Source organism: Periplaneta americana, chromosome 15, assembly GCF_040183065.1.
Source record: "Periplaneta americana isolate PAMFEO1 chromosome 15, P.americana_PAMFEO1_priV1, whole genome shotgun sequence".
In the NCBI taxonomy this organism is placed as follows: domain Eukaryota; kingdom Metazoa; phylum Arthropoda; class Insecta; order Blattodea; family Blattidae; genus Periplaneta; species Periplaneta americana.
In genome coordinates, this window is record NC_091131.1 from 85,082,197 (window position 1) to 85,097,325 (window position 15,129).

Consider the following 15,129-nt stretch of genomic DNA (forward strand, 5'->3'; position numbering starts at 1 on the left):
GATCTAGGAAATGTTGGAGCCCTAATTTCACTAAGTTTCTGCATTCGTAGTCCCCAATTTTTTGTAATTCGGGCATTTCGAGTTATAAAGAAACTCTTTCTCATTATCTCATACAAATTTATAAGTATTTTTACAATTTAGACATTATAATCAGCCTACATTTTTCTGTCATTTTCACTCTCTATTTTCAGCTGTTGTTTTAATGCCTTCTATATTTCAGTTAGATTTACTTTGTATCGAAAGAAGTCCGTATGCTGGTCATATCGGCAGAAGTCATTTCACTTCCTTACTTACAAATCGTTGATCCCTCCCGTATGTATAACCGCCATTTTCAAGCCGTTTCCATGGTAACTTTGATCAAATGCAAAGACATGCAGAAAGTCGTCCAAGCTGGTTTTCATCCAAGTTCTTGTATCAAAGATCATCTTTTGAACAAAGAAATATGATACTATAATACCAGAGTTAGCAAAGATTCTTTGAATTTCAAAGTAGTGTAAACCAGGTACAATTACATATTCTAAGACATAACTAATGATACATACTCACGGGAGTTTTTAACTTTTAGGTCATGAAAATCCGAGCCCTAATATTTATATTAATGTTGTGGAAAGTAGAAGACAGTTTCTTCAGACGCCAATAATAACAAGCCTATTATTTCTAATTTTCTTCAGTTTTAGTGACACAAGAGAATTTCAATTCCTATATAATCTCTCTAGAACAGTGTTAAATAGTTTTTAAACGAGACGATTAAATGCAAAACACTCATACAGTGCGAACCATAACAGATGAAGCTATGAAGAATAATAACTGAAAATTCAAACAAAGAAACATAGTACGATACTTGCCATTTTGAGTGTTTCCTCAGGTCGCAGGAGATAGAACATGGACTGTAGGTGCTGCTGGATGTCCGAACCACTTGCGCTCACACGACGATTGTGGTTGCTGCCGTTTCCGTTGCTGGTAACGTTGCCGTTTCTGTTACTGTTGCTGTTAGAATTATTGTTGGAAGAAGGGCGCAAGCGTTCGTTGGGCGGAAGTACCAATGCGGCGCCCTTCCCGGCAAAGTAACACTCGCTGAGGCTGAAAGAAAAAGGAGATGTCAATCAAACAACGTGCAAATGCGCTTCCTTTCTGTACAAATTTCAGGAGAGGATCCCTGCGAGGGGAGTATGGTCCTTGAGGGGTAAGAGGAGTGGGTAAACTAATAATTCAACTCCTCTGAAGGAGCAGGTGGATGGGGATGCTGTCATTAGCCGATTGGGACAAACGAGACTCAGTCATTGGCCGGCTAGATACGAGTCGGGGGTTGGATGTAAGAGAAGGGGGAAAACTGGCATTCTTTGCTCGGATCTTCTTCTGAAACGCACAGTACTTCACTACATAGCAAGGAAATTATTTTATTTTAATGTGTACAATCATTTCGATTTTAACATGTTTGAATGACGGCCGTTACATTTTACGCTCTTTTGCCTTCTAAGAGTAGGAAGTACAAATAGCGAATGTGAGTACGAAATTTGTAACTTGTTTCCATAATGAGCTGTGTATAAAAACAAGTTTAAGAATATTTACATGTCACAAAAGGAAACAGGAAAGCGACTTTCAATTCCAAGACACATTCAAATATATTTTACATTATTCATTAATGAAGTATAATACAACAGTAACAATCGAATATGTTTAAATCAAGCGCAATTTTTTTATTTTTTTGTCTTCATATTTTCTTTTTACCCCATTGTTAAGCAATTTACTTATTTCGACCTCTCCAGAGGACATTTCCTGCCTTCTAAGATTTATTGTCAAATTATTTGTAGGTCTAGTTAACAAAATTTATACATCAACACCTTCTATTCCACATATTTATTCGAGTAATCCTTTTCTGGACTGCGCAATTTTTTTTTCAACGTAAAATTTACATGGTGTTCAACTCATTAGTAATAACTTCGTTTCCAATTTTCAATTTCTCTGAATCAAGGAATAGCTCACAAGAATTGAAACATTTTTTGTTGTATGTTGTCCATGTAGATATAGTTTTTTTAGTAGGTTATTTTACGACGCTTTATCAACATCTCAGATTATTTAGCGTCTGAATGAGATGAAGGTGATAATGCCGGTGAAATGAGTCCGGGGTTCAGCATCGAAAGTTACCCAGCATTTACTCATATTGGGTTGAGGGAAAACCCCGGAAAAAAACCTCAACCAGGTAACTTGCCTCGATCGGGAATCGAACTCTGGCCACCTGGTTTCGCGGTGAGACGCGCTAACCGTTACTCCACAGGTGTGGACTGTTGATATAGTAATAGAGTAAGAAAACCAATACTTTATAACGTCTTTACGTCGTATTCCTCATTTCTCAAACAACAATGGAAAATAACCATCAAACAAAATACATACACAGTACGTTCAAAACCTGCAATACAACTACTGTATCGCCTACAGGATTTACAGTATGGCTAGAGAATAACTTACTGTCATGTACTGATATACACTCACACGCGTTCAAGACAAATGTTCACGCATATGAGCGAAGCATTGCGTCTCAAAAATTACTTGTCTAAAAGCTCGATTTATGTCGAAGCAGATCTTTGATCTTTCACGACTCCAATATTGGAGAGTGGAGATAAATTTCTGAATATGTTGCAATTAATGTGAATCCCTCGCAATTGAGTAACTTACGTGATATGTACTGGATGCAGTCTCTCTCTTTTTTTATAATTAGGCCCTACTGACAGATCAAAATAATATCTAGGTACAAGCACTTCAACAAATACCTTCCGAAAGGTGTAACAACCGCCGCTTGAAATGCACTGAGGTCGCCAGCCATGAGTTCGGTGCTAGTAATGTTATTAATAATGCCATGTTGTAGCAATGAAATAAAATTCATTTCCGGCATTCTAAAAGCACTCTCACTACAACAATAACAAGACAAGCATATTGTGCCTTCATCAACAGACGTTCCGAGGAGCAACCTCACACTATGAAAGGTTGTCAACTGAATGAAAAGGTGTCACGAAGAACATAAGGAGAGGCAATGAATATGAGGTATCGCATTTTTCTATGTGTTCTCATTTCAATGTATACATATACATTTGGCATCAAATTGCATACGTACTGTACAATAAGTAGGCTACTTATAAAACGCACATGTTTATGAAATCTAATGCCTCTGTTGTTGTGTTATGATGTACCTAACTACTGGATGTTTGAACCGTGTGGTTAAAAGCACCTTACTGGCTCCATCTTCCGGAAATGGTTACCGCAATCATAAACATAGTTGTAGAATCGGTACATAAACCAATATCAATTCATTTACAGAAGCCCAATATGTAATAATGGTAAATCTACTATTTATAATTATGAATGAAAATGGCATAGTAAAATGCTTCATGGGACTACTCCAGAATATTGATTGTTTTTATGAGCACAAAGGGCAAGAAAAAAAGAAAGAAGATAACCTCGCCCATGTCCTTTTCGCTTCACCGTTTTAGAAACGAACATATAGTAAAGCACTGTTCATCAGTGGTGGATTTTAGGCGACCAGCGAGAGCCGAAAGCTATGATGCATGCCTTATACAATGCGTCACTCAGCAACGCTTGCCTTCGGGTTTACTCGTATCGGTCCGATACATAACTGTCTCTGCTGGGGAATGTGGAGTGGGGATTTAAGGGTAGTCTGCAGTATCTCAATTGAGGTATTGACGCCCGGGCCTGATGTATACGTTTATGAGTTTATCCTTTATCAGTTGTACAAAACTGCACAAAACAATTCTAAAGAACTGAAGTCAATGTAACAAAACATTTCCACAACATGTGGCTCAATGGTCAGTAAACCCCGTTATACGACGTGACATCACAGGCGGGTCACAAGAGTATCGGAAGCAATGAAACGTATTCTTAAAGTATTTTATATCAAGGTCGGGGCCGGAACCGGTATAATTTTTAATGGTTTTTGGGTAATTGAACTCTGCCGGAAACAGTGGCATAACTTTAGGACCTACAAAACTTGCAATGCAGGCGGACTTGGGGCTTAAGGGGGCCCGCAGGCTTCCCTGCAATATAGTACATATTAAACAGCTTAATGTCAATCTGCACGGGAATAGAAAATTATATTTTCTGTAGAACGGGTCGAAACAGTTTGTTTTTACAGTTCGTAACTACGTAGAGGAATTGCCGTGTAGGTGCATCTAGCAGCAGTTTATAATACTGTGTTGAGTCTAGCACAGGTATAAGCAATGCTTGCCGTCGCTCTCGCGCCAAGCGACACGCTCTCTGACAAAATAAGAAGCGAGAGTTAGTAAAGGCAAGAAACAAATTTATTTTATTAGTGACAATAAGTAATTTTTTCCTCCTCGTAGTGCTAGCTCAACAGTTGCAGATGATACTCCTTATTGTAGTGTTACAAGTGACTGCGCTTCTGAAGTGAAAAGTGATACAGATATAGATGGTAACAGTGACAATTACTGTGAAAGCGAAAAATAGTGACAAAATCGCTACACAAATGTAACTAGGTCTACCAAATACAGGGAAGTATTCAAATGATGGTGCAGATTATTATCAGTTAAATGTAGACAATGAAACTAAAAGGTCCTAGCTTATCAGTCAGCGGATCCTTTCCCTAAAGAAACTAGGCAGGATAACAAATCGTTTTCTACCAAATAGACTATTACGAAAAGTTCGCACTGACAGGGCACAGAATTTCGAGAAAATGGTTGTGTTATTCATCTCAAATGACACCGTTTATTGTAGACCAGATTGGATTTTTGGAGAGAAAAACTCGACATCAACTTGAAGGGTTCGAGATTGGAGAAGGTTAACAAAAGTATAGTGCGTCACGAAGCTAGTTACGCACATTTGAACGCGCAACAAAGGACATAAAAAAGACTCTGATATTTAGGTACTACACAGTTTCACATGATGTAACATTTTAACTAGAAAGCCGTGTATTTTTTTACTTCACTCCACCCCCCGTTAATATTCACATTTGATAATGTTGGTCGCTTTGAGTTAATTAATATTTTTCGCTTGCAATTTGTCATATCTAGATTATTTCTTATTATTTCGTATCTTATATGTCCACGTCCCGAACATCTGACTATATAAAAAAAAAGTAACTTGTATGCTACTTTCTTCCTTACGTTTCATGACTCATATTTCATTGTCGTAACGGAGGGAAGGAACAACCATAGCCTCATACAACACATATTTTAATCAAAGTTTCTTTTCTTATTTTGTTCCTCAGAGTTTTTTTTTCCCACTTGTGCTAAACGAGTTTGATACCTGGGAAGTTTATGTGACAATCTTCAATGATAAATGTTATCCTAGATCATATAGGCCTATACTCAGATTGCTCGACCTTATAGGCTTTGACGGTAACAACTTTTGTCAGGTTTACTCTGCTGCCATCTAGTTGTTACATAAGGAATCAGTCATAACTCCCATCTGAATTACATTAGCGACTGTACTGCCATCTCGTTTTCGTTTACGGCGGACGGGTGGCGATCCTGGCGGTTGTTCTCTTCAAAGTGCTACCGATTTTAACATAGGGATGAGCAATCTGTTACATAATAACTTATATGATCTAGGATGTTATATAGTACAACGCAAGTATATAACGCGCGAAATATTTCAGTAAGCCCAATGTGTTCTCTATTACAAATTTCGATCTGTGTTCTTACTTACAGAAGTCATTACTAAACTTTCTAAGGATATTTTAAAATTATAAGCTTCGACTTATTGGCTTATTATTATTATTATTATTATTATTATTATTATTATTATTATTATTATTATTATTATTAATTTTTAATCTGATGGAGTTAAGGTCTCTATCACACCACCACAAATACAAATACAAAAAAATGCAAATATAATAATAATAATAATAATAATAATAATAATAATAATAATAATAATAATAATAATAATAATAATAGACTATTCAAATGAAATTGAATAATTTTATTATTGTGAGCTTAGTGAATATCAAATATGGGTGAAATAGTTCGACATTTTCGTGGGCAAAACAGTATTGCGGAAAGTTTCTCGAGATACTTCAGTTTTCAATGTAAGTTCGCCGTAATTCACACAATTTCTGTCTCCAATAGTTATAGAAAGTTATGAAAGAATCGCGTCTCAACTCGAATCAACACAAATTCTTAAGGTGAAATCAGTTCTGAAAAACAAATAAGCAATGGAAATTGCTATAATTGACGCAAACAAGATCAGTCACGTTTTAATACCTACTTGTTAACATGGGGTACTATTCTTCGTTTTATGACGCTTTATCCTGCTTTTTACATCTCTGAGCACAGGTGATTGATTGCTTTTTGTAAGAAGAAAACACCCAGAACAAAATATTCAAGCAATAACAAACAAAAATAATTTACTTTACAACATGATTTTGTTCTAGTTTCGGAAATAAATAAAGGAAGGCAGAATGAGCATTCGTACCTGCGTTGAGTAAAGAATAAAACAGTTTTGTTACAAGGGACTCGAATGGTCTTGCGCGTGTGTGCAGAATATAATAACTCTTGGACCTAACTTTGAATAAAAAAAGTATTTTGACCGATCTATAGTGTGAAGGTCCCCTGCACAGCATATTTGGAAACTGTCCAACTTCAATGATCTCAATTTAGCGGCCAAGCTTGCACCTGTTCATCAGATCATTGGGTGAAGGCGACATCATGGAATCTGCATGTCATCAGGTCACATGCCAATAAACAATCCCACCTGTTAAACAAGGACATCTTCTTAAATATATATAGCCTAGTCTTTATATGGTGTTCATTTTAAATCTGCGACTCGTTTCTATCAAACATATTGTCAAAACAAGAATAGACATTTTTGTGGCGTTAACTTTCTTCTTCATTTCCTTTGTTTATGCGGTTTATCACTCCAAGATAATGCTTTTAGTTTCCTGATTAGATAAAAAAATAATATTTACATTTAACTGAAACATGCATCTACGCGGAAATGAGCCTAAAAAAAAGCGATTTTAAAAATGTTTTAAGGATGAAAAGTGAAATCATTACAATAAAAGTATATAACAATGTACATTATGATACCGTTCGATTAATTAAAATGTGTCTCAGTGAAACGTACAGCAGAGTCAGTATAGGTCAGTTTCTGTCAGATACGTTTCCAATTCACTGTGGACTAAAACAAGGAGATGCACTATCACCTTCAATTTTTAACTTTGCTATAGAGTATGCCATTAGGAAAGTTCAGGATAACAGAGAGGATTTGGAATTGAACGGGTTACATCAGCTGCTTGTCTATGCGGATGACGTGAATATGTTAGGAGAAAATCCACAAACGATTAGGGAAAATACGGGAATTTTACTTGAAGCAAGTAAAGAGATAGGTTTGGAAGTAAATCTCAAAAAGATAAAGCATATGATTATGTCTCGTGACCAGAATATTGTACGGAATGGAAATATAAAAATTGGAAATTTATCCTTTGAAGAGGTGGAAAAATTCAAATACCTGGGAGCAACAGTAACAAATATAAATGACACTCGGGAGGAAATTAAACACAGAATAAATATGGGAAATGTCTGTTATTATTCGATTGAGAAGCTTTTATCATCCAGTCTGCTGTCAAAAGATCTGAAAATTAGAATTTATAAAACAGTATAGCCTATTACCGGTTGTTCTTTATGGTTGTGAAACTTGGACTCTCATTTTGAGAGAGGAACATAGGTTAAGGATGTTTGAGAATAAGGTGCTTAGGAAAATATATGGGGCTAAGAGGAATGAAGTTACAGGAGAATGGAGAAAGTTACACAACGCAGAACTGCACACAATGTATTTTTCACCTGACATAATTAGGGACATTAAATCCAGACGTTTGAGATGGGCAGGGCATGTAGCACGTATGAGCGATTCCAGAAATGCATATAGAGTGTTAGTTGGGAGACTGGAGGGAAAAAGACCTTTGGGGAGACCGAGACGTAGATGGAAAGATAATATTAAAATGGATTTGAGGGAGGTGGGATATGATGATAGAGACTGGATTAATCTTGCTCAGGATAGGGACCAATGGCGGGCTTATGTGAAGGCGGCAATGAACCTCCGGGTTCCTTAAAAGCCAGTAAGTAATTAAGTAAGATTATGATAATGTAACTTAATATCAATACTGCAAGCAAGAAAAGACGACACATTTTAGTTTCCTCTATAGTCTTCGATTGTTAGGTTGTTGCAGTGTTTGGCCATAACATTCGACGACGATAAAAAGGCTTAATATAACCTTCTTCATGAAATTAAACCCAGGGGGCATGTATGGTAAAATTACAGCACAGAAAATAATCCTGCCACTACAGCGATCATTTATCATCTATGCCAAAATTTAACTCACTAGTCACATCACTCTTCATCCTAACATCAAAGATAATGAATTTCGCCAAAAGATGTTGTCATGTCAGAAATGGAATTATTCTTGCTAACAACTGACAGCGACAAAGGTCTTAATCGACCACCAGAGATAATAAAGGTAACCGTGACGCACATGATGTATGCGGGCATGTGGGTAGGAGCTCACGTGCTTTCTTGACCTCGGCACGAAAAGATGTTGTGGTCAGCACCATGTCCCAGACGCCTTTTTTATCCCAGAAAAAATCGGTATTCACTTTGACAGAAGACAGTGTATCCCGGAACATGCGGGAAGTTATGACAAAAAAATTCCGCTACCACCCGGACGTGAAACTGGAACCCTCCAGTTCGCAGTCAGTTGCAATACCAACTGAGCTTCTGTAGCTCATAGTATAGGCCCTATAGGTAGCGGTAGCAGTAGCGGTAGTAGTAGTTTATTATTATTAAATTTTAACGCTTTCAACTGGAGAAATTATTCAGCGTCGAAATTCATTGTGAGCGAAAACAGCCGACAAATTTATCTTGGAGCTCTCTATCACGGTCATAGATTCTTTCACGCGCCGTACACGGGACCGACAAATTAACTCATCCTGTCTGTGATTTTCCTAATGAGGCTAAGACAAACGATGGGATGGGCCACAAAAGAAATGGACCACGGACCTACATCTCACTCCCCACACGAATTTCGGCATTTTTCCAAATTAAAGCCTTCGAAATCGAACCTTGGATTTCGCAATTGCCTTGGATACACTGGGGCGCATTTACTCGGCTGCAACTCGTATAGTGCAAGGGCTCGGATCCCTTCTCTTGCGAGGACTGCGGCGTCCCTCTAGATGTGCAGCTTTTAACATCTTCGGCAATCCTGAAATGTTGCTGTTCTTTAGTGATTTCTCCCCTTGTACTATTAGAGTCACGTCCGTTTCCGGCTTTCCTCTTCAAAATTCTCTATTTTCCTTCAATGGAACGGCGAAAATCGGAGTGAGACAAGTGACCAACAGGCTTGGAGTTCACATATACACTTCTCAGCAGCAATTTTCCTTGCAAAGACGGATTTCAGCGTACCTTTTAAATGATTCTCAATCCAATCATTCATTCACTCATCGACAAACATTACTTCCTCCTGGGAGGAAGTTATGCTCAGATAATCGTCCTTTAAGGGGTCAGTACAGCTTACAGCAGTAACATTTTTGGAAATATTCAACATTTTTTTCCTCCATTACTGTATCTTGTACAATAATGAAAATTGGTGTGTGTAAAACACTATCCTTCTGCTATATGAAAAAAAAATATATTTTTGTGATTAAAGAAATATTTATATATATTTTTTAAATTAAAAATGGTGGCAGTTTATTGTGCAGTGATGAAGCGTTTCTCTCATAACTTATAAATTTGTTAATTTTTTTCATGTTCTCTCTCTTTTATTTTATTGCTGAAACTCATGTTTACAATATCATGCTCTTTCAACTACATTCCTTAATAAATAAATAAATAAATAAATAAATAATATATATATATATATATATTTTATGTTAGAAGAAAATACTGACATTTGATCATTTTTTAAATGAATTTATTTTTATCTGACAATCTATCAAAGGTAAAGTGATCATGCATCATATTGTGGATATGACATGCATAAATATACACAAAAAATTTCATCACAGAATGTTGGGTAGTTTTTTAGTTATGTGGGAAACGCTTCATCACTGTATAATGAACTGAAAAAAAAAAGTTAATAATTTTTTTAAATCGTAAAAAAATATATATATTTTTTTTTTTCAAACAGCAGGATAGTGTTTTACACATACTAATTTTCATTGTTGTACAAGATACAGTAATGGAGAAAAAAAAGTTGAATATTTCCAAAATTTTACTGCTGTAAGCTGTACCTAACCACTTAAAATCCATCGCCTTCGCCCGGTTTGGACATGCGATTTCTAATGGTTAAACTATAAAACACAAAATACGCCTTAATCGACTATATCCGGAGGCGCTTGCAATCAACGGTTTCCTTTTTGGTTTCCTTATTTTTCGTCAGAATCTCTTCCTAATAGCAAAAGCAGTAGTACCTGTATTAGCGCACTGCAGTAGATATAAGTTTATACAGGAGACGACCTCAACTGGTATTGCTTTTTAAATGTATATTACGATATCTAGCCATATGGGTCTATATTGACCCATAGATACCAGTTGAGGGTAAAGATTGGCAATATAAAATTTGACGAGGCAGAACAATGTTATTTGGGTAGTAGACTACTATGATATCCAATGATAAAATTATTGAAATAAGGAGAATAATAATTACACTACCCAAAAAACGTTGGTCAGAGAGGGGGAAAAAGTATTTACAAACTAGAATTTAAGCACAGATTTCCAAAGTCTTATATTTTGATCGTCTTATATTTTGCATGATTGTGAAAGCAGGGTTCTGACAAAAAGTGATAAGAGATAGGATGCAATGTATCTGTGGCTTTAGAAAAGAATGGCAAGGATTAGCTGGACAGATAAGAAAACAAAGTAATTATGAAATAAAATATATATCATTAATTATTTTGATTAAAAACAGAAAAATAACTCATTTTTATGATATACGTCACAATAATTTTTAAAATATTTTTCTTGAAGGCAACTTTTTTTTTTTTTTTTTTGAGAGGGCGAACAAAGCAAGACATAGAAAGACGATTCTGGAAGATACGATGGTAATCATAGGGTGTAGACATTACCAATAAATGAGGAGTAGCTGACAGATGAGAAGAATGATTTCAAAAACGAGGCATTGCTTTAGATGAAAAAAAGTTATAAGTTTTCATTCCAAGATATTATTTGTGCTTTCTTCTCCACATGGAACGTTTGAAAATTATGAATGCAAGATAGGACAAGCCAACAGGAGCTTAGGGCACCGGCGCAAGCCAATTGTGCTACTTCCAAATTTTGCATGGAGCCCTCTACCAGGAACAAAGTTCTTTTACGTACTGTAAATCTAAGACAAGTTCCTCTCAGGTTTACTTCCTTCCCCGCGGAAGCCATGCTAAAGATTTTATCGCCCTTTCAAATCCATCACCCTGCATCAGGTCTGAACCAGTGAACTTCAGATCCAACGGCTAGCTTGGTGTTCACTAGCCACTGTTTTTCAACCGCGGATAAGTGAAATTTTAAATAGCATAATATTATTTCACGACGAACACTGGATGATCAGGGTCAGAATCAGGGTTAGCCGCAGGAGATCTAAACGTAAGGTCATATAGTCTAGGCTCTTATTTTGATCAAAATCTTACAGCAGTGCTCGTTAGGCTAATATTATTCTGATCCTACAATCAAGAGTGCCATTTGAACTGCTTGTTTGTAAATAATAATCAAATGCCACTTGAAAAATCTTGGGATATCATTTTTAAAATAGCCTACTTTCCAGATATTAAGAGAGAAGATGGCACTCAAGATTTGATTGCAATCCTTTTTACACTACCGCCGTCAATTTCCCTGAACTTCCCTTAAAATTAAAAGAAAACCCACTGAAAATATTCATTGACGGTACATTCAAAATAACATGCCACTCTGTAACTTTCAAATTTTTGCTCGCAAAGAGTTGACGGAACATAGTGATGCTGCCATTTCACACCTCCTGTATTTCCTTGAATATATTTGTGTGAGCAGAGTTTCTTCGCACTAACATCAAAATGAAATACATAAATCGCTTTAATCCAGAACCAGTTCTGATCTAGCAAGAAGATTCGTTCCCGAATCGATGTAGTAGCGTGCCGGAAACAAGTTTAGTCGTCTTATTAAGGGACCACAACCAAATGAATTACGAATTTATATAACATTTAATCAGATAATTTTGTTTCGCCCTCACCTCGTTCCTTTATTAATTACTATAGCCTACAGAGTCATTCACGAGGATTTACCGTCCTTTACGGAGCTTATTTCCGAAGACATTCTGAGCAAAAAATGTCATATAAACATGGGTCCTATTCTCAACATTTACAGAGTTACGTTTCGTTATTGAAACGCATTGCTGTGAATGCGTGATCTTGGTCAGCGTGCAGTCAGCAGCCAGCGAGAGCGCTACGGAAATCAATTATAGCCGTATGCAGTTACGTAGAGCGACGAGTGCCGTTCACAAGCGTGCGGCCAAGTGTACTCAAGCGGACGGCGACATTTTTTAAAATGTGTTGTAAACTCTCCAAGACTGTAGGCCTAAATTAGAATGAAAAACTGAACTGCAAATAATTAAATCGGTGGAAGTGGTGTGATTTGTAATAATTGTTGTGATAAGTGCGTAAGAATAATGTAATTTTCTAGTTAAAAATAGAAAAAGATGTCTGTACGAAGCAACTAAAGAGTTCACAGCACATTTTTAGCTTCATAATACTTATTAAAGATTTATTAATTTGTCCTATAGAATAATAAATCTTTAATATTCTCATAGCTAGCAGTGCATATTCTGTACAGATTACTGTGCACTTAACTGCGACATCCCGGCCAAATAAGTCACTCAGCTGAGTGCGCCCCTTGTATAATGGCAGTTGACTTAGACATAAAACGTCAATATATATGCCTAGCTTGGAGTCAGGCCAAAAGGGAAACATTGAAGGAGGAAGGTTCGATCCGGTGCTGTAGATTGAATTCGGCGTAGCTCAATGGTCAGAGCGCTTGGTGCGTAGAACCAAGGACCCGACTTCGATCCCCGGCGCCGGAGCGAATTTTTCTCCTCAAATATTAATTGTTCATAATACTTGCCAATAAAATTAAAGAAATGATACTTCTGTATGGTTCATTCTCTATTAGTATTATTCTTTTACCTTCAAACTAAAGAAAAAACGTATTTTACAAACAACTTTAAATTAGTGTAACTCTAAAAATGTTGAGAATAGGAACTATGTTTATATGACATTTTTTGCTCAAAATGAATTCAGAGATAAGCTCCGTAAAGGACGGTAAATCCTCGTGACTCAGTATGTATAATAGGAAATATTAAATTTGTTATTTAACAACTTCATTATCCTTTTTATGATTTAAGACCTGTGATTATTTGCATTACTTTAGACGTAATTTATTTCATTTTATTTGTATGTAATAATTTATAGCTATAATTATGCACCAACAATTTTGGGGGAACAAAGTTAATCCGAAATTGTCTCTGGAAGTACGTGAAAGAAAAAAATGGGTTGACTAGCACTTCGCTAGACCACAGAGGACAAGAATATTCGCGTTTAATTAAAACCTGTCGTATAGCAACTAACAGTGTTGAGCAACAATGGAAGCATTTCAAAATAGGTAACTTAAACCAAAATATCACTAAGAATCACAGTAGTCCTAAAGTGACGTTAAAACATAAAATCGAAACCACAGTAGTAGGTCTATATTCAAACAGCACATCCATCAGTTGAGTGACTGAATAAGTGCTCTCGAGAGAATACAGTAGCAGGTATGCGGGAAGGGAGATGAAAACGAAGAAGCAAGCACAAAAACAAAAGTGTTGTTACATCATTTGCTATGACATGCTGCATGTGCCAAAGATTCACTTCATTAGACTGCAAATGTCGAAAAATAAAACATAACATGAAGTAAATTTCCGATAAATAACAAACATAACAAATAGTTACATGACTGAATGTTCTTTCGTTCAACAGCCTGTAACGTTACGATGGTGCAGACACAACATACAATATTCTTCGTCATAACCATCATCATCATTATAGTCAAAATTAACAATATAAAGTGTTTGCATATCCCCGAATTTAGGGAAGTGTTACATCAAAATGTACGATATTACAGATTCACGAACTAGTGTTATGACTGAGTGACAGATACTCATAAATTAAATAAAACCCGCAATTGTGAAAAATGCATGTTACATGAAACATGATGGAACACATACAAACACATAAGTTACTTTAACAATATTATTACGACTTGGACGGCGATTCTACATCCATTTTATGTATAAAAAAATCTGTTACGTTTTACTCCGTCCTTTCGGAGCAACTTACAATCCCATGAGGTGTAGGGGAGGGTAAACATGTGATAATAGCTACTACAAAGGCAAAAATTACGGGCCTACCTGGTCATATGGTCAGCAAAACACAGGACAAGCGCTGAGACAACACAGGACAGCAAATGACAGTACAAACACCCAGTCCCGTGGACGGAAGACAAATTTCTTCCATTGTCCACGCCGAGAACGGAATTAAGAAAATGTTTGATGTTGTTATAATAAATGAATTTTACTGATGTTTTCCTTTTCAAATATTAGAAAAGTTGGAATTTTATTTTACGACAATAACCACCAGAAGAGACACTGTAATTATTTCGCATTTCTTTCTTTAGTAAATATGTAATTCAATGCACCTAACAGGAAGTCTCAAAAGGATTAGGAACTGCATGCTATCTTATTTTTTCAGTCTGGATTATCCGGTTTGCTGATTTCCCGTGCATGATTTCTCATAGTTTTAGTTTTGTAAAAAGGGACAAAAAAGTCAGTGGAACGTCAAACGTACTATAGACTATTCAGAGTAAAACAGTTTAGATTATATAGATGTTTTGGCTTCCCGAAAAGTGTGCAGTTATTAAAGACTGTAACAGATAAAAATAACCTCTATTTTTTCGAACGAAAGCAAACTAGGAGTGAAACACTGTAATACATATCCTGTAATCCTGTACAGTATATTTAATATTATTCATGACTTGAAAACAAAAGTGTAAATTTCCGATAAAATACGTATTTTCGATTATCCGTATTTTTCGTTTATCTTTGAATTGTTA

The 15,129-nt window shown here is 36.1% G+C and overlaps 1 protein-coding gene across 2 annotated transcripts in view; it reads right to left on the minus strand.

The window, feature by feature from the left end:
• ssh (Protein phosphatase Slingshot) overlaps positions 1-15,129 on the minus strand; it is a 461,482-nt gene that overhangs the window by 150,942 nt on the left and 295,411 nt on the right. For both annotated transcript variants that reach the window (XM_069847761.1, XM_069847760.1), the window contains exon 3: positions 846-1,080. In XM_069847761.1, the coding sequence (XP_069703862.1) occupies positions 846-1,080 (235 nt within the window). The remainder of the gene's footprint in view (positions 1-845; positions 1,081-15,129) is intronic.